General features: G+C 58.5%; 1 protein-coding gene across 1 annotated transcript; it reads left to right on the top strand.

The window, feature by feature from the left end:
• The first annotated feature begins 11,244 nt into the window (after positions 1-11,244).
• SLC22A12 (solute carrier family 22 member 12) lies at positions 11,245-17,887 on the top strand. The gene is given in 11 exon segments (XM_054570951.1): positions 11,245-11,386; positions 11,389-11,633; positions 12,353-12,456; positions 12,935-13,089; positions 13,165-13,339; positions 14,952-15,108; positions 15,178-15,293; positions 15,991-16,202; positions 16,727-16,832; positions 17,083-17,286; positions 17,824-17,887. Coding segments are annotated over 11 exon segments (1,680 nt in total).
• Positions 17,888-19,161: the final 1,274 nt, after the last annotated feature.

Here is a 19,161-nt window from a genome sequence, read left to right as displayed (position 1 = left end):
TTTGCTTAACACCCGCTGGTGTCTTCCGAAGAAGATTTTTACTCCGCGCACCGCCAACAGGCCCCCGTGGGTCCTCAGCCTTCCTTCACTAATAAACTTTAAATGATTTAAATTACACAAAGTATATTCTTGTCATCATGAAGTTAAATTAGAAATTAGTGTCAGAGAGATATCCAAAAAACTCCTTAAAATGAAACCATGCACTTCTAAATGTCCCACAGGTCAAAGAAGAAATCACAAAGGAAGTGAAAGAATATTTTGAACAAGATTTAAAATCTTTAAATGACATATCGAAATTTGTAGGATGAAAGTAGAGCAGTGTTTAGAGTAAGATTTATATCATTAAATGCCTACATGAGAAAGGAAGAAAGTCTCTCATACATATAAGCTTAAGAAATGAGAAAAAAGAAGAGCTAATTAAAAATAAAGTCAGTAGGAGACAGGAAATAATAAACAGCATAAATCTGAAAATTAAAAAAAGAATCAATGAAACATGAAGCTCGTTCTTTGAGAAGATTAACAAAATTTATAAACCTCTAGACATACTGATCAGGAAAAGAAAAAAGACACACATTACCAATATCAGAAATGAAAAAGAGAACATCACTACAGATCCTACAGACATTTAAATGATAAGGGAACATCATGAGCAATATTTCACCAATAAATTAGACAACTTATATGAAATTAAGAAATTTCTTGAAGGATACAAATTAGAAAAGTTCACTCCAGAAGAAATAGATAACATCTATTAGAGAAATGGAATTTATGGTGTAAAAGCTTCCCACAGACACAAATCCAGGACGAGATGTTTTCACTGGTTAATTCTGCCAAAATTTTAAGCGAGCGATAATACCAATTTTACACAAAACCCTACATACATTGAAAAAAGATAACACCTTCCAACTCATTCTATGAGGCCAACATTAGACTGCTACCAACAACAGAAAAAGACATTATAAAAAAACTATAAGTCAGTATCTCTTATAAACATAGAGACAAAGATTCTTAACATTTACAAAAAATTCTAAACATTCAGAAAATTGAATTTAACATTATACCTAAATTAAGGAGACAATACATCATGACCAAGTGGATTTTAAACAATTTTTTATTATTTATTTTTAGGGAGAGGTGAAGGGATGAAGAAAGAGAGGGAGAGAAACATCTATGTGAGAAAGAAACATTGATTGGTTGCCTCTCGGACACGCCCTGACCGTGGACCGAACCCACAACCCAGGCACATGCCCTGACTGGGTAATCAAACTGACTACCTTTTGCTTTGTGGGATGTCACCCAACCAACTGAACCACACCAGTCACGGCATTGAGTGGAGTTTATCCCAGGAGATTGAACTAGGTTTAATATTCAAAAACCAAGGTACGCAAACAAAATTGTTAACAAACCATGTGATCATCTCAACAAACAACATTTCACCAAATCCAGTATTTATTCCTGATAAATGACATTCTGCAAACTACAAACCCAAGGGAACTTGCTCAACCTGATAGAGAACATCTATGAAAACCTAGAGGTAATGTCATACTTAATGGTGAAAGACTGGATGCTTTCCTATTAAGATTAGACATGAGTCTTATCACCTCTCTTCAGTATTGGTCCTAGCCCATGCAATAAGGCAAGAAAATATAAATAAGAGGTATACAGTTAAGAAAGCAAGACCAAACTGTCTTTATTTGCAGGTGAAAGAACGGTAGAAAATCCTAAGAAATCTACTAAAATGTTACTAGAATTAATAAACGAGTTTAGGAAGGTTGTAGGATACAATGTCAATATACAAAAATCTGTTGTATTTCTCTATGGGAGTAACAGTCAGAAACTAAGCAATCAGAAAACACCGCCTAACAACAGCATGGGGAAGAAACAATTTCTAGGAACAAATTCAACAAAATCAAGGCAAGATCCATACACTGAAAACTACAACACATTGCTGAGAGATACTAAAGAAGACCTAAATAAATGGAGAGATGTGCCATATTCAGAGGCTGGAAGGCTCTGTTACCAAGACGACAATTCTCCACGAAGGAATTTATAGATTCAATGCAATCCCAGTCACCTGGCAGCCCAAGGGGCCTGGCCATAGCATGCTGGGGTTGAGGGCTGACACTGAGGGTGGGGATGGGGCACCCATGGGAGCCCCTCATGTCTCACCAGGCTCAGTGGGTGGTGGGGGGGCAGGACAGGCCGCATCCCTGCCCGGTTCCCCCACGAGGTGCCTCACGGAGCACCACGGCTTTTCCAGCCAGTCACATGCAGCACGTATAATTCTGAGAGCTGAACACAGACTTGCTCTCGGAGACACAATGCCTTGGCTTAGGAAAACCCCTTGGCAGGCCACATGGGGAAGGCGAGGCCCTGAGGATGCCTGTTTTTGCAGGAGAAAGAGCAGCAACAGAGAGGACAGAAGGAGCAGATGTCTGCGGTAGGAGGAAGTAGAGGAGAGAGATGGAAGGGAGGAAGCTGCTGGGTGAACCCAAGGCCGCAGGCCAGCACTCAGGACTGTGCAGTTCCACACAGGCACGGATGCTCTCGTGGCTGCGGACAAACGCGCCCTTTGTCTCCTCGAACCTCGAGGCCTTAGAAAATGGTGGGTGTGTGTGGTAACTGCGTGCATGTGTGTACCTGCATGTCACTGTAAATAAAGGCTGGGGACTGGCGTCTGGCTTCCAGGACACAGTTTCATCTGGGATAGAAAGAGAGGAAAAACCACAAGCCCACGGAGGACAGACTCTGGTGGGAACGGGACACTCCCCGAGCCGCAACCTCCCCTCACCTGCCCTCCCGCACCTTCCCGCGTGGAGCTCAGACAGCATGGCTGGGGGGTGAGCCTGAAGGCTCAGCCGCCCTGCGGCTGCATTACACGTGCTCTTTCTCAAAAAATAAGAATTCTTTGTCAAAACCACAGAGCAAGCATTAGCCAAATATGGAAATACAAATCACGTTTCAAACCAGATTCATGACAGCCTCTCTCCCTGGGGCTTGCCCTTCAAAGGACAGCTGCCATGCAGGCGCCGACCCTGGGCCCCTCCTGCCACTTCAGCTCCCAAGTCAGAGCCCTTCTCAAGTCAGCCTTCCGGGGTGCCCAGGAGTCTCCCACAGCCCTCCTCAAAGATCATGACAATACCCTGCCCCGTGTCACTCAGTTGGCTGGGTGTCATACCACAAAGCGAGACTCACTGGCTGGACTCCTGGTCGAGGCACATGCCTGGCTGCAGGTATGTTCCCTGTCAGGGCACATGTGAGAGGAAACTAATTGATGTCTGTCACCCTCTCTTTCTCCCTCCCTTACCCTCCCTCTAAAAATAAGTAAATAAATGAGATCTTTAAAAAATGACGATGATGATGAACAAGAAGACGATGAAGATAGCATTAATGTTAAGCACTCCCTGCTTGCCAGACAGTGTACTCGTGGACTGTATAAACCCATTTAGTTCTCAGAAGAGCTTTACAAAATCTGAACTCTTATTGCCCCATTTTACAGAGGAGGAAACTGAGGCACAAGAGGTGAAGCCCCTTTCCCAAGGCCGCACAGCTCGGATGCAGCTGGACTTGAGATCCAGACTGCCTGCTTCCGAGTCTGTGTGCACAGCCCTCGGGCCACATGCCTCTCAAGCAGGGGACTCCCCGGCTTGTCACCGGCACAGATGGCATGGGCCACTGTGACCTCAGGCTGCGTGCCCCACATCCGCAGAAGCAGAAGAAGAGGCTGCTGATTGTAGAGTGTGTGTGCACGTGGCCCACCCCTTCCTGCCCCTATGATTTCAGATGAAGGGAGAGGGATTTTGCCAAAATTCATGTCGCACTTTCCTATACCCTTCCCTCCGCTTGTCCTTGCAGCCACCTGAAATTCCTCCTCTGCGTAGGCTGCAGCTCACAACATCAGGAAGAGACAGCTTTCGGTGGGGGGACCAGGCATTTCTAAGAGGCAGCTACACCAGCATCTGAAAGGACCGGCCAGGACTGGGACGGGGGAAGCAGCAGCTGGGAAGCGGGGCCCTGAGGCACAGGCCCCAGGAACAGGGCGGGGGGGCAGGGGGTGGGCCAGCACTTGTTAAAATGTTCCAGCAGGTCACTGTCAGCTGCAGACCAGGCCCTCAAGGCATGGGGCAAAGGTCAGCCCGCTAGAGCAGCTCGAGTTCTGAGAAGTCAGGTTCCAATGGCTGGTTAAGAGGTCTTGGTTGAATTTTAACATGAAATATCTTTTTGACAGCGCAAGGCCCGCGACTCCCCTTTGGTGAAGGAAGACCACTCTAGCAGAGGCGGCGGCACATGAAAAGGAAGGAGCCAGGGCCCGGCTGCCCAGCCCTCCCCTTGACCTAATTTGAGAGAATTTGCTCAATGGCCGGAGGCTCCTGGGGCGGGCGGGGGCTCCGGGGAAGCACAGAAGAAGGTGGCTGAGGCAGGGTTGCAGCAGCTCACACGAGGGGGCCAATGCAAGCTATGACATACTCGGTCCCACGCCTTGGCCACCGGCCCGAGATGGCGTGGGGTCAGCAGCCCGCGGCCTCCCCCAGCACCGCCATATGACCGCTCTGTGGGCGCTGGGTACACGCAGGCCAACGGGCCTCACCCTCTCCCGGGGGTTGGGGGCTTTGAGGCCACAGGAAGATGCAGTTCCCTGTAGCCAAAGCCCGTGACGTCTCTGGAGTGGTGCCCAGGACAGGAAGCCGGGTTTCTGCTGATGAGTGCCCACCGGGTACCTGGCAGGTGCCACACGCAGTGCAGCAGAGGGGACAGTGGGTGACTCCAGAAGTCCATTTGGGGAAAGGCTGCTTTTCTGTGCAGGGAAACCTTCTCCTGGACCTTCTCCTACACAAAGGCAAAGCCAGGCTGGGGTCCAGAGGGCGAGGAGGCTGAGCTGGCAGATGAGGACGCAAAGGGACCTCTGCCCTGGACACTGAGGGGCTGTGACAGAGATCAATCTGGGGGCCTTCTAAGGAGGTGCCAAGCAAGGGGAAACGTGGCCCCAGCTGGGGCTCGGGGAGGAGAGAACATGAGGGAACGGGCTGCTGTTCAAAGGGGAGCAGGTCCCCAGTGAGAGTGAGGGGCAGCCGGGGCGGAGGCAGGCGTGCGGGCCTGGCCACGGTCCGCGCTCCCCAGCATCCTCCCTCGCTACCGCCAGCCTTAAGCCCACCTGAAATTGAACGCAGAGGTGTTGGGGCTGGACCCGCCTCAGCTGGAGTCCTGATTAAGCCGGAGGGGCTGTGTGGCTTCGTTCGCCTCTCCGCGCCTCAATCTTCACATCTGTAAAAAGGGGGGCAAGAATATGGAAGGGTTGGAGGAAGGATGAAATGAGTTGATGTGAGGAGAGCACTTAGGATTGTGTCCCACACATAAAGATGACGCAGTGACCATTAGAGAACACCACACCATCACATTCATCACCATCATCATCATCACCGTCAGCACCATAATCACGATAAAGCACTGAGGACTCCTGAACTGTGCAGTGAGGGATTCTGAGTTGAGCATGTGGCCACCGTTGGGGCACATTAGTTCCGGATGAGGGGTGGGGCAGGTGGGGACGAGTAACACCCAGGAGACCAGGGCTGCAGAGGGTCTGGGGAAGGAGTTGGTATTTGGGGACCTAAGTATCCTGACTTTGACACGTGGGCGGCCAGAGAAGGTGAAGACGCTCAGAGAACTATGTCTTCTTCTTGTGGAGAACTATGTCACCGCGTCACCAAGGGGGGCTGCGACGTCCATTTTACAGATGAGGAAATCAAGGCTCAGGGAGCCCAGACTCAATTAGAGACCAAGAGGCCTCAGTGATCTCCCTCCTTCCCTGCCTGGGCCCTGGTCTGCATGCCAGGTCTGGCTCTGGGGAAGCTGGGGGCACGATGACTCAGACCTGTCACACATGATTCTTGCCACCCCTCAGCTGCAGAGGGAAGAGCTCCAGGCTCACGCAGCACGCGGGGCTGTTTGAAAGTTGCAGGGAGAACAGGGGGAGACGCTGTTGGGGGGGGTGGGTTCGGAGGGAGGCGAAAGTTCTCAGGAAAAAGAAACTGCAAACTGGGAAGACAGGGCAGAGGCCATGGGGCTGGGGCCCCAGGCCGTGTGAACACACAAAGCAAAGGTTTTGAAGGTGGGCGAGAGAGTAGGGTTCCGCGCCTTGGCCTTGTCTCTGAAGCACCAGTGAGTCTTCGAAGGCTTTCAGCAGGACTGACAGCTAGAAGCTGGCAAACACCATCAAAGGGACCAACACAGACCAGCCTCTCAGGAGCACGGTCTCACCTCAGACAACCAGCTCATGGAGATGAGGGGCAGCAGGCGAGTGGAGGCGCAGACGCTACATTAAGTCATTGTCCCAGGTTCTGGGGAGCCCAGAGGCATGAGCAAACTGAGCTGGCCGTGGCTTCTGCTTCCTCCCATCGTCCGCCTGGATTCAGCCAGTCCTGGGGGCCACCCTGGGCCTGGTCTGAGTCACTGACAGCACGTAGTCCAGCTGGCCTTTCTCCTGCCTGGCCTGGGCCCAGAGGCAGCTGCTGTCACCACGGGACATTGGGGGTTGGGAGGAATCACGATTGGGCCAGAGAGAGGTCCTCACACAGTGAACCGCCAGCACCAAAATGGATAAAAATCAACTACATTGACAAACAGCTTGCCTGTGTCCATTCTTGGAGTCCTGACACCCTCCTGCTAATAACCCCTGATGACCGCCAGGGCAGGTCCAGGCGGGGACGCAAGGTCTCTCACGGCGCCATCTCCCTTCATCTCTTTACCATGTTGCCTTGCCGCTCTTTTCCTTCACTTTCTCTTTACCTGCCACTCACTCCCACAGTCATAATCTCCATCAGGGACCACCCACCTCCTAGGTTGCCTCCCAGGTCTCCTCCCAGCCTCCCGCCCTGTACCTGGACCAGGACCATGCTAGGACGCCACCAGCTCTAGGGCACAGTGTCCTCCCTTTCTGTGTGGTGGTCACCCCATGTCTTCACTCTCGTCTCGTATGTCATCCCAGCCATTCCCCTGCATCTGCACAGCTCAGCAGCCCCATCTGTCTCCATTATTGTCACCTGCTGGGGCCCAAGGCCTTGTCCACTGCACGCCTGGCCCCAGCCGCAGAACAGGACCCCGCCTACAGTCCCACCCAGTTCCCGGCCAACGCCCTCTCCTCAGTGGCCAGCCTCGCATCTGCATTCACTGGCCTTCCTGCCCTCCCAACATCATGTCCACCAGGGGAGCTCCGGGCCTGCACGCCGTGTGCACAAGCCGGGACTCACCTCCGGCAGCCCACGGGGAGCTCCCAGGGCCGAGGCCCCCTCGGAGCTGGATCCCATCCCCTCCCATAGCCTCAGGGGCTCTGCTCGCAAATAGCCCTCCTCCTGCACACACCATTAGGATTTCCCCAAGCTCCAGGGATTTCCAACGAAGCACAGTATCTCCCGCCGCCACGGGAGTCCCGTAGTACACACAGCTGTTCCCAGCGCCCTCACTTGCCTGCATTCCCACACGGCTCGCCATCTTGCTGGGGCCCTGGGACAGACTCTCACCTATGGAGGGTGAACGGAAGCCCTGCGTGTCACACCCTCTTGTCCCCATCTACGGCTTGACGCACACAGGAGCACAGCGGCCGTGCACCAAGCGGCCGGGGCCGAGCCACAAGGCCGGCGAGCCAGCGTTCCCAGACACGGCTTGGAGGAGAGCTGCCCGGTGATCAGCACCAGCCATTTGGGGCTTCACAGGATCAGGAAACGCACTTCTGTTGTGCTTGAGCCATGATACGTTTTGGGCCTTGGGTGTAACTGCAGCTGGCATTGCCCTAATTAACTCAACCACACCCTGTCCAGTTCCCACTTCATCATCCCGCCTCACAGCGGCACTCCTGGGAGGAGCTCTCTGTTGCCACTCTCTCCGCTGCCTTGTGTCTAATTCTCTGACCATCCCACGCCCATCGGGACCGCCCACTATGCCACAGAGAGCCCGCAAGCCATGGCCGTTGAGGCTGTCCACCTGCGCACCCAGAGGTCAGCTCCGGCCCTGACCTCACGCCCCCCGCCAGCAGCACTTGATGCCCTTGTTGCCTGTCGGATGCTCTCCTCTCTGGCGTTGGGGACTTCACAGCTGCCCTGCGCTCACTACCTCGCTGGCTTTGCCTACATGATCTCTTTGGCTGGATCCTCTCCTTTCTCCGCTCTCACAGGTGGAGACCAAGCCCTGGCTGTTGTGGCTCATCTGGTTGGAGGCGTGTCCCATAACTGATGGATTTGTGTTTGATTTCTGGTCAGCGCACATACCTAGGATGCCGGTTCTGGACCTGGTTGAGGTATACACAGTAAGCAACCAACTGATGCTCTTTTCTTGCATCAATGTATCTCTCTCCCCTCCTTTCTGCCTTCCACTCTCTCTAAAAAGCAATGAAAAAATGTACTTGGGAGAGAATAAAAAAAAATTAAAATTAAAATTGGAGCCCAAGGACCCGGTCTCAAAACTCTTCGCCGCTGGCTGATCTCACTCGGGCCTGGACTTGAAATCGGCCTTTGGCTCTCAGGGCACACGCGGCCCCATCCGAGTACCGGCTTGTTTCCCGATGCCGCCACCTGGGGGGCAAAGGGCCATGTCAGGGCCAAACCAGACGATTTACTTCCCCCTCAACCTTGCTTCGTCCCCACCCGTGTTCCCTGTGGGGGGTCACCCTTTCCCTCCGCTCTCAGCACCCAAGTCCAACCCACGCCAATCAATACACCCCAAATGCAGGCTCCTCTCTCCGCCCGCCCTGACGGCCCACGCCTGACCCTTGTCACCCCTCTCGGGGAGTATAAGCCAGCCTCAGGGGACCCACCTGCACTTGTCCCCTTCCCAGTGTGCTCTCCACACAGCAGCCCCGGGGCACTCCCTCTCACACGTGTCCCCTAGTGTCACTCCCCTCTGCGAGGCCCAGGAAGGACCTGGATGTCTTGGCCCTGGGACTGCTCTACCCTCATCACATCCCACTGTCTCCTTTGGTCATGGCCCTGCAGCCACACTGGCCTCCTTACGGCTCCAGTAGCACACAGGGCGCGTGCTCACCCCAGGACCTTTGGACCTGCTCTCCTCTCTGCCAGGAGTGCTCTTCGCCCAGCTCTCTGCGGGCTTTGTCCCCTTCCCCCACTCGGGTCTCATCCCATGTCACCTCTGGAGGTGCCGTTCCTGACTCTACCCCTCGGACACCCTGTTCCTGTCCGAGGCATGGTCTTTTCCCATCACTGTGTGTTATCCATTCATTTCTTGCCCTGCTTCCCCGCCCCCACCCCCGCATGCCCCTCCACAGAGCCCAAGGCAGGGACCGTTCTTGTTTGCTCACTGCTGCTCCCCAGGGCCAAGGGCCGAGGCCGCTCTGTAATCACTCAGCACAGTCCCCTCATGGATGAAGGATGCCCCTTCATCCATGCCCCGAAACACTAAGAGAAAGGCTCATGCATCCCCCCCTGTGGAGCAAGGAGGTGACTCCAGCCATGAAATGGGAAGTGGAAGTGAGAAACAAGAACAGGCAGCTTTGGAAGGACCAAATTGTAATTTCGAAATGAAAGGTATAAATGCAGAGGTTACAGTTCCCATGGTGTGGGAAACATGAGGCCCAACGGAAGGGCTGAGGGCCCAGCGAATTCAACCACGGAGCCCAGGCCGGTGCTGGATGCAGGAGCTGCCAACCTCCCACAGGAGGAGGCAGATGCTGATGAATTCTGGGCTGAGGCTGTGATGTGAAGTTGAGGCATTTGTCCCTTCATCCATTTGACGCACATGATTGAGAGCCTACTACGTGCCAGGCGGGCCTTTCCCTGTGTCACTGAGAGACAGCAGTGAAGGAAATGGGCCACCATTGAGGAGCGCACAGTCCAGGGCTGGGAATCAGCTAAGAAGGAGCTGGGAGAGGAGGCGATGCGGGCGCTGGGTGGCAGGATGTGCTACTACAGGGGAAGGGAAGCGGGAGAGGGCACGGGGAGAGCCACAGCGGGAGCGGGGGGGGGGGGGGGGGGGCGGGGAGGGCCCACGTGGAGGTGCACCGGCTGGGGGGGGAGGCCCTCCCTGCGAACGAGGAGACTGAGGCACCGGCTTGCTGGCGTGAGAGGTTCCGGGCAGAAGAAAGAGCAAGTGCAGACCCTGAGGTAGAGACTTGCCAGGCACATTGAAGAGACAGGACAGAGGCCCAGAGGCTGGCGAGGGGAAAGCAAGCGAGGGGGGGGCCGCGAGCCCAAAGGCGGGAGAGGGCCGAGCTCGTGAACAGGCGTGGGCCTTCGCTCTGTGTTTGATGAGGAGAGGCTGCCCGGTTCTGAGCACAGCAGCGACTGGTCTGAGGAAGGCAAACAGCCTCCGTGTGCGAGCGGAGAACAACCTGCGAAGGCCCGCGGTGGAGGCGGGAGGCCAACGCACAGGCCGCTGCGGGATCCTGGGAAACAAGGCCAGGGCTGCGGCAGGTGGCGGCAGCAGTGGGGGAGGTGAGGTGGGCACAGTCCTGGGGGTCAGGTGTGAAAGGAAGGGGGGCAGCGATGACTCCAGCGCATTGTCCTGAGGGCTGTGAATGGGAAAGCCGTGGGGGCGGGGCGGATGCCAGAGGGCGCTCCACTTCGGCGCAGGGGCTGTGAGACGCTTACTGCACACACACAACACACACAACACACACAGGCCCTCCCAGTGCACAGGATGTCGCTCCACGCTCACACCAGCCCCAACATTAGGAGGATCCCCAGTGAGGCCGGCGGGGTCCGAGGAGGTCCTAGGAGCCCCATTTGGCCCAGGACTGAGCCGAGGCCTCGCCCACAGCCGTCAGACACCAAGCGGTTGGCCTGGCCCCCAGCCCCGACAGGGCAGGCGCTGCTGGTCTTTTGCTTGTGCTCCCTCAGATCCCAGTTAAACTTTGACCAAGGAAACGATTACTGACTCCTATCCCATAGGTGGCACCTGGTCACAGTTTAATTCCAGTCGGGGTGCCTTCAGTCTCCACCTTCCCCACGTCCCTATTCAGGTTCTCCTGGAGATCCAGGTTCTGCCGCATCTCTGGGGAGATGCCAGGGGCTCAGGGTGACCCCACGCACCCTCAGGTCCTGGGTGGAGCCAATCTGAGTGACCGCGCAATCTGAGTCACCCGCCCCCGAGTGAGTGAATCAGAGGGGCCGATGCTGGACTCCAGGCTGCCTGGCAGGAGAGCCCTTGCTGCCACCGGGGAAGCAGGCTGTTGGTGTGGGCTTCTCGGCCCTGGGCCGGCCTCTCTGACTGGCTACATACACTGGTGCCCTGGGGAGCTTCATGGCCTTTTCTGAACTCCTGGACAGAGTGAGCAGCCTGGGCCGGTTCCAGGGTCTCCAGACACTGGCCTTGGCGGTCCCCATCATGTGGCTCAGTGCTCTGATCCTGCTGGAGAACTTCTCAGGCGCTGTGCCCGGGCACCGCTCCTGGACAACAGTGCCGCCCAGGCCAGCGCCCCCGGGGCCCTGGGCCCTGAGGCCCCCCTGGCTGTGTCCATCCCTCCGGGTCCCAACCATGGGCCCGACCAGTGTCGCCACTTCCGCCACCCACAGTGGCAGCTCCTGGACCCCAATGCCACAGCCACCAACTGGAGTGAGGCAGCCACGGAGCCCTGCGTGGATGGCTGGGTCTACGACCGCAGCACCTTTACCTCCACCATCGTGGCTGAGGTGAGGGCTTCCCCCGACACCCTCCCCAAGCCTGGGCACCTTAGAAGCCAGATTCACTGCGTGCAGTTGGCAGGACTCAGAATAGCCCAGGACCAGAACGCCTCCTCACTCGCCAGGACCTTCCAGCCACCCTCCTTGGCCACGTCTGCAGGCAGAGGGCTTGCGGGCAGGACATGGCCTACAAAGGCCTGGGCTGGTGGAACAGCGGCTGACGCTGGCGGCATACGCAACACGCGAGGGCGGCCCTTCTGCCGATGTCAGCAGTGCCTCTGGCAGCTCTCTCCACACGCGGGCCATCGCTCCATCTCTCACAGGGACCTGGGGAAGATTCGTTCGATTCCCAGAGGCAACCCCACAAGGGATCACTGAACGAATCTGATCTGGCAACGTGGAGAGGCGACCCGCCCCAGCCAGCGGGAAGGGGCCTCTTTGTACAGAACCAGAGGGAAGTGGGAGGAGGTACCAGTTCTGGCAAGGCAGGAGCGGGCAGGCGAGGCGAGGGAAGGCTGACCCCTGGCAGGAGGGCTAAACGGAGTCACGCAGGGGCTTAGGCCAGGGGTGACAGCCCTCACTGCCCCACAGGGCACTGCCTCACATCCCAACAGCTCACCCGGCCCACCACCCACACTCAGCTCCCTGGGGCCTTCCCCTCTAGCTCCTCTGCCCCCGCTGGCTCCCCCTACCGCCTGAGCTCTGCTCCCCCTCTGCTCTCCCACCAGTGGGACCTGGTGTGTGGCTCTCAGGCCATGAAGCCCATGGCCCAGACCATCTTCCTGGCTGGGCTCATGGTGGGAGCCACCATGTTTGGCAGAGCCTCTGACAGGTGGGCACCTGCCGCCCCCTTCCCGTTCCGCAGGCCCTGTTGCCATCGCTGCCCCCTTGCTCCAAGGTCCCTGAGTGCGGGTCTCCCTCCTGACCCTGTGCAGCTGTCCAGCTGAGCAGGGCTGGGACCCTCTCTGGGCCTTGACTTCCCCGGCTCTCCTCCGGGGTTGTGGAGGGTCCTGCTGTTATCAAACGTTCGCTGCTGAAGCCCGTGCAGCCACAGGTCTGCCCTCAGCTGCTGCTTGGGTGCTCCTGCTGATGGAGAACTCATTTGTGGCCGACACTACCTTTGCGCTCCCCCTGTGTTCCCAAGCCCCGCATGGATGAAGAATGCGGGTCAGGCCCTGGGTGTCATTTCAGCCTCCCCTTCTGCCCCGTGTGCAAACGTAGGGTGGGCAGAGGGGCTATTGGCTCCTCCACACCCCCAAAGCCAATACCGCAGCCCGTGTGGACCCGCCTGCCTCCAGTGTGTGTCACAGGTTTGGGCGCAGGCTGGTGTTGACCTGGAGCTACTTTCACGTGGCCGTGTGGGGCACAGCGACTGCATTTGCTCCCACTTTCCTTGTCTACTGCCTCTTCCGCTTCCTGGTGGGCGTGACCTGCTCAAGCATCTTGGTGAACACCCCCGTTCTCCGTAGGTCCCCTGACCCGGGCAGAGCAGGGAAGGCTCCTGCAGGCTCCAGGGATGACCTGTGTGGTCTTCTTGCAGTGACGGAGTGGACGTCTGAGCAAACCCAAGCCTTGGTGCCGACCCTCAGTACCCTGGGCTACAGCTTCGGCATGGTCCCGTTGGCCGCGGTGGCCTACGGTCTACGCGAGTGGACGCTGCTGCAGCTGGTCCTCTCTGTCCCCTTCTTCCTCTTCTTTGTGTACTCCTGGTGGGTGTCACCCCACCGCCCTGCCACCCTGCACCCAGAGAATGGGAGACCCTCCCCTGGGGGAGCAGGAGGTTGATGTGCAGGGCAGGAGCCAGGCACAGACGGCACGCACAAGCACTGCATGGTCACCCACTCCACCCATGGTCCAAAATGCATCTCCTTCCTCTGTCTCCCTTGCTCCTTGAGGGTGCTTTCTCCTTCCTTCCTCAACCTTCTCCCTCGCCCTTCCTTCCGTCACCTTTCATGACCCTAGCCACCCACCCTGTTGTAGCTGGTGGGTGCCCATTGTGACCTCTCCTTGTTGTACCCACGGCTCTCCCTTCAAAAGCTGCTGCCCCTGAATTCCCTCACCAGCCCCGCCTTTCTCTGGCCACCAGCCTCCTGTTTCCAGCAGCCTCTGTGACATCTCCACGATTGGGACCCCACACCGAAAAGTACCATCTCCGTGCCTGCCACTCCCGAGGGCTCCCCAGGCACCCCCGGCGTTCACAGCAGCCGCCGCCCTCCAGGTCCTGCAGTGAGAGTTGCCATGACACCTCCATTTCCCTCACCACTCCCCCAGCCCACGTCCCGCAGGTCGCTGGGTCTTGTCAACTCTACGTCCTATGGGCACCTTGATTGCTCCCTTCTGTCCCCTGTTCTGCAAGCTCCAAAGGACCTCATGGGCCCAGTGGGTGTGAAGCAGTTGCCCCCCGCCCCGCTGCCGCTGGCAGGGAAAGTGTGTCTCGCTGGTAACCGGCAGGATCATGGCCTGCGGGTAGGAGCCAGGGTGGACAGGTGGGCACCGGAGGGACCTCGGCCAGCCGGGTAGACAGCACGGGAGATGCGGACTTGACGCTGAGGGCCATGGGAGCCAGGTTAGAGATAGGGTCAGGGTCCTGCCATGGGGAGGGGCACTGGCATGCACAGGGCCCAGTGGCACCCAGGAGGCGGCTGCGGTTGTCCAGCCGGGACAACAGGGACAAAGGTGAGGCAAGGCCCATGGGCCAGTGGAGCACAGGGGCTACTAGAGGTGACAAGAACTGCGGACGGACTAGGTCCCAGGAAAGTATGAAGCTGTTTGCAGGAAGGGGCCCGGGAAGGAGCCAGCTCAGGCAGGATGGTGGGGCCAGGGAGAGGAGGGGCTGGGGGCCAGGCTGTGTGACCGGCAGGCAGGGCCAACAGTGGGGCGCGGACCCTGGCAGGCCCCTCGTCTGCGGTGGGCTGGCAGGACGGTGCTCCTGCATCGTGGAGGTGCGGGCCAACCCGGCTGCCCCCAGGCCCACCCAGGCCTGGCTCCCAGATGAGGCCGGGGAAGGGCTGTGCGGTCAGGAGGGGGTAGACGGTGAGAACAAGACCCCCGATCGGAACCTAGTGGAGAGGGGAGGGAGGGAAGGGGGAGGAAAGAGTCCTGCTGCGGAAGACGGTGGGGCTGAGTTGGTGCGGCCGCCACCTGTCACAGTGCCCCTCGCAGCCCACCCACTGACCTTGCCACGCTGAGCCCTGAGGCCACCCTCTGTGGCAGAGGGGGAAGGAGGGGCAGTGACGCTTGTGTAGGCCAGGCTCCAGGCCACCCATTGGAGCCAGGCCTGGGGGCCACGGGCAGTGATGCCCCACCCCTCCCTCGCCCCTGCCCCAGGCGGCTGGCCGAGTCGGCACGCTGGCTCCTCATTGCAGGCAGGCGGGAGTGGGGCTTGCGGGAGCTGCAGGAGGTGGCATCCGTCAACGGGAAGAGGGCAGCATGTGACCCTGCTCAGGGCCTCTGGGAGGCCAGCCAAGGGCTCCAGACCCCTAGGGTAAGGGTGTCAGAGAGAAGGGCTGCCTGGAGTCCCCGGTGCTCACAGTGCCCTCCCCCGCCCCTCAAGGCCTTGCTCTCAGCGCTGCAGGAGGAGCTCAGTGTGAGCCAGGCTCCGCCAGCCTAGGCGCCCTGCGTCGCACCCCTGGAACTGGGCCTCCGCACCTGCGTCTCCACTGCATCCTCGTAGATGTTCCTCAACCCCCAGCCCATCCAGGCCCCAGCCTCTGCCTCTGGCCTGCCCGCAGGCTGCTGGCCGCCAGGGAACTTGGAATCAGGGCTCTGGCTGGTCCCACTCACCCACGGGCGCCCCTCCCACAAGCCCTGTGGCACGGGCGCCTCTCTCAGTGAGCCAGGCCGGGCCAGGCGGGCTCTATGGCAGAGTCTATAGAAGAGGAATATCAGGGATTCAGACCAAAGGCGCTGGGGAGAGCTGAAGAGCCCGGGAGGATGAGGACGCAGTGGGAGAACGCACACCACCTTAGTTTGGAGGGCCCAGGAAGGCAGAGGGGTATTCTCTGAGGCCCAGACTCAGAGCCACCCAGCGGAGACTGACACCAGCCAGGCCCCAAGGGAGGGGCCACTCAGTGGAAGAAGGGGCTGTGGAGGGCACACAGACACTGCCAGACAGGACACCTAGGAGTGGAAGGAAGGGAGGAATACCCGGGCTCCTCCCCTGATCCCGCCTCTAGCCTCCCAACGCTGCCTCCCACTGGCCAAACCTAATGAGGTGCTGCATTGGCATGGAGTCCTGGGAAACGCAGTCGGCAGAGGCAGCCCTCTGCCTTTCAGAGCTCACAGGGGGAGGGCAGAAATGGGTCTGATGATCAAAAGCAATTGAGCAACTCAAGCCTCAGCCAGACTCCATCTGTCCCGCCCCCAGGTTCGCCTATGGCTTCACCTTCTTTGGTCTGGCCTTGGACCTACAGGCCATCGACAGTAACATCTTCCTGTTGCAAGTCATCCTTGGGCTCATTGACATTCCAGCCAAGATAGGCTCCCTGATGCTGCTGAGGTGTCTGGGCCGCCGCTCTGTGCAGGCAGCGTCCCTGGTGCTCGGGGGGCTCTGCGTCCTGGCCGACGCGCTGGTGCCCCGCAGTGAGCGGGCAGGTCTGGGGCTCGCTGCTGCAGCCAGGGGCCCGACCCAGGCCGGGGGGTGGGTCCTGAGCCGGGAGCTGCCTGCCCTCGTCCCCTCCTTAGAGGATGCCGGACCGGAAAAGGGGCCCAGTTAGGAAGGAGGCTCCGGGGGTGACCAGGACAGATGACGGTGGCCTGTACTGGGCGGTGGGAGCAGGGATGGAGTGGGGAGGGTGATATTGTGACAACTGTGGAGATAACATAAGAACTCAGAGACAGATGGTGGGGACAGGGGCACGGAAATAGTGGGAGGGGTGGCATCAGGGAGGGCTTTCAGGGTCAGGCTCTGCGTGTCCCTGTGGGGGCAGATTGGGGGCATCAGGGAATGGGCCATGAGGTCACATAGGAAATGGTGCATGTGTGTGCTCTGGGGACACCCAAGTGGAGGTGACTCACAGACATCGAACGTTCAGGGAGAGAGCCTTCATCGGACCCTGGGGCCCCCGCCACCATCCCTACTAACCCCATCTCTATCTACGGAGATGAGGTACCTGCAATCAGCCCTAGCCATCCTGGGCTCGGGTGTCTAGGGACCTCCTACACCCACATCAGCATCTACATGGGGGAGCTCTTCCCCACCTTGCTCAGGTGAGGCGGTACCTGGGCCCAAGAAGGGGAGTGTCCTGGGCGGGGACCACAGGCTGTGGGTAGTCTCCCCAGACCTAGTTGTCCCTGCCTACTGCCTTCCCTCCATGAGGCCTCAGGGCTGGCTGCCCACATGTGTTCCTGCCCAGCCTGACCTATGGTGGCTCCCCATGCAAGGTAGGGCTGGGCCAGGTGGGAGATCAAGGCCACAAGCGGGAAGAGTGGCCCCTCACAGGTGTCCCTGTGCCAACAGGATGACTGCTATGGGCGTGGGCCACAGCGCGCTCCGGGTGGGAGCCATGCCGGCGCCTTTGGTCCGGGTGCTGGGCGTACACCATCGCACGCTGCCCCTGCTGCTGTACGGGGCCGTGCCGGTGCCGAGTGGCCTGCCCGCATTGCTGCTGCCCAAGACCCAGAGTCTGCCGCTGCCCAACACCATCCAAAATGTGCAAAACCAGTAAGTGGGCCCAGCCCCGGGACCCACGCCTTCTCCTTCTATTGATCCCCCGAACAGGGTGGCCTGGCCGCCCACCTCCATCACTGGACAGAAGAATGAGGCCCAGAGAAGGCTAGGATTGGCTGAGTCACACAGCACCTCTTTGAGAGTGGAGGCCAAGGGCTGGGTCTCCCAGCTGACAGTGTGGAGTGTGTTCCCTGCCCTTCGTTCCACCCTTGGAGGCCCAACGGCCCAGCTATGCCCATCTCCACCTTGCGAGAGGTCAAGGGGGAGGATGTGTAGCCCTGTGTTTGGCGCAGAGCCAGGGCCATCATGGCCATTGCTGGGGATCCTCACTGACCCCAGACTCTACTACTAAAGTTCCTCGGTGTCTGTGGCGGCTGTCACTGCCCACCCACCCTCCATCATATGCTCAGGGAGTTCAGTCCTGGGCCCCTGAGAGCAGCAGCATCTCTGAGTCCTCAGGATGGACACAGGGCCGAGGTCGGGGGTCAGCGCACCTGCGAGAGCCAGCCCCTTCCTGTCTTTCCTGAACAGGACAGTAAAGAAGGCAACACATGGGACCCGGGTGCACTCTGTCCTGAAATCCACGCAGTTTTAGTCTTCCTGGGAGAAGAGCATTCTGTCCTCTGTTGAAGGCAGGTGAGCAAAGGCCTCGATTTCCAGAGGGTCCGGGGCTGCCCCTCACTGTCTGAGGAGCCCCCTCAACACACACAGGGAAAAGGATGGTGTGATGGGCAGCCAGCCACCTGCCCCTCACTCTCAGCTGCGAAGAGGAGCTGCGACCAGCGCCGGGAGGCGACCAGCCTGTGGACCCCGAGCCCCTGACTCTTGCCGCCCCGGCTTAGAGGCTTATCATCCCCCACAGCCACAATCCCCTGAGCTTCTCCCTGCGGCCTGAGGGCTCTGCGCAAGCGCTGGGGCCTCAGATCCCCAACTTCACGCAAAGGGTTGCTCCTGGATCCGCCAAACCTCTCCACACTCCAGCCACACGGCCGTCCTGCCTGCCACCCATAGCTTGGCCCTGGAATCCCCCTGACCACTTCTCCACAAACTCCCTCTCAACCTCCTAGACCCAGGCCAGCGTCTTCATTCCAGGGACCCACGGCCCAGCCCGGGGATCGGATGAAACCCGCTCCCACAGCCAATGCCACATGCCTATCTCCCATCCCCGCCAGCCTGGGAGCCTCCAGAGGGTTGGGATGTCCCCAGCTGCTCCCCCGACCCCAGAGCAGGGGCAGAAGAACATTCGTGGGAGGCAGACGAGTGAATAACGGAACCAACGACTGGCCTTCACCAACTCAGTGGTGGGCCCAGGTTCTGCCAGGGCGGGGGCTCCTTGCTGGCATGGCCCTTTCCCAGGCCTGCTCTCCCACCCGGAGAGTCGGCCGTAGGAGCTGCCCTTTCCAGCCCCTGTTGTGGGCCAGGCACCACGCTGGGCACATCAGGGCATCATCTCATTTCATCTTTTCCTGAATCCTTGGAGACAGACCTCACCCTTTTTCGTAGAGGGGAAAACCGAGGCTCAGGGACAATGACTGCCCAGGACACACAGCTAGGAGGGAGCAGAACCAGGGATCAAGCCCTAGTCTGTAAGTCTCCAGAGCGCCTCTCTGGCCACCACACCCCTAGTCTGCCCTCAGGCCTCACCATCCCTCTCAGAACCTGCTGGGTCCCTGCAGGGTCCTCGGGAAACACCACGCAGGGCCTCAGGCAAAAAAGGGCAGGCCCAGGATCTCCCCTCTACCAGCTGACAGATGTGGCTGCAGGCAGGAGCCCCCTGCTGCCCGGTGGGATCCCCGCCAGCTGTGTTCTGGTGGTCTCTGGGCCACCTGGGCCTGTATCACTGCTTCCAGGCACCTCAGCAGAGAGCTG

This window comes from Pteronotus mesoamericanus, unplaced genomic scaffold (assembly GCF_021234165.1).
Source record: "Pteronotus mesoamericanus isolate MK-2021 breed Mesoamerican mustached bat unplaced genomic scaffold, CSHL_Meso_final contig_214, whole genome shotgun sequence".
NCBI classification, from domain to species: domain Eukaryota; kingdom Metazoa; phylum Chordata; class Mammalia; order Chiroptera; family Mormoopidae; genus Pteronotus; species Pteronotus mesoamericanus.
Note: the sequence above shows the minus strand (reverse complement) of the source record. Positions and strands in the feature narration are given on the sequence as shown.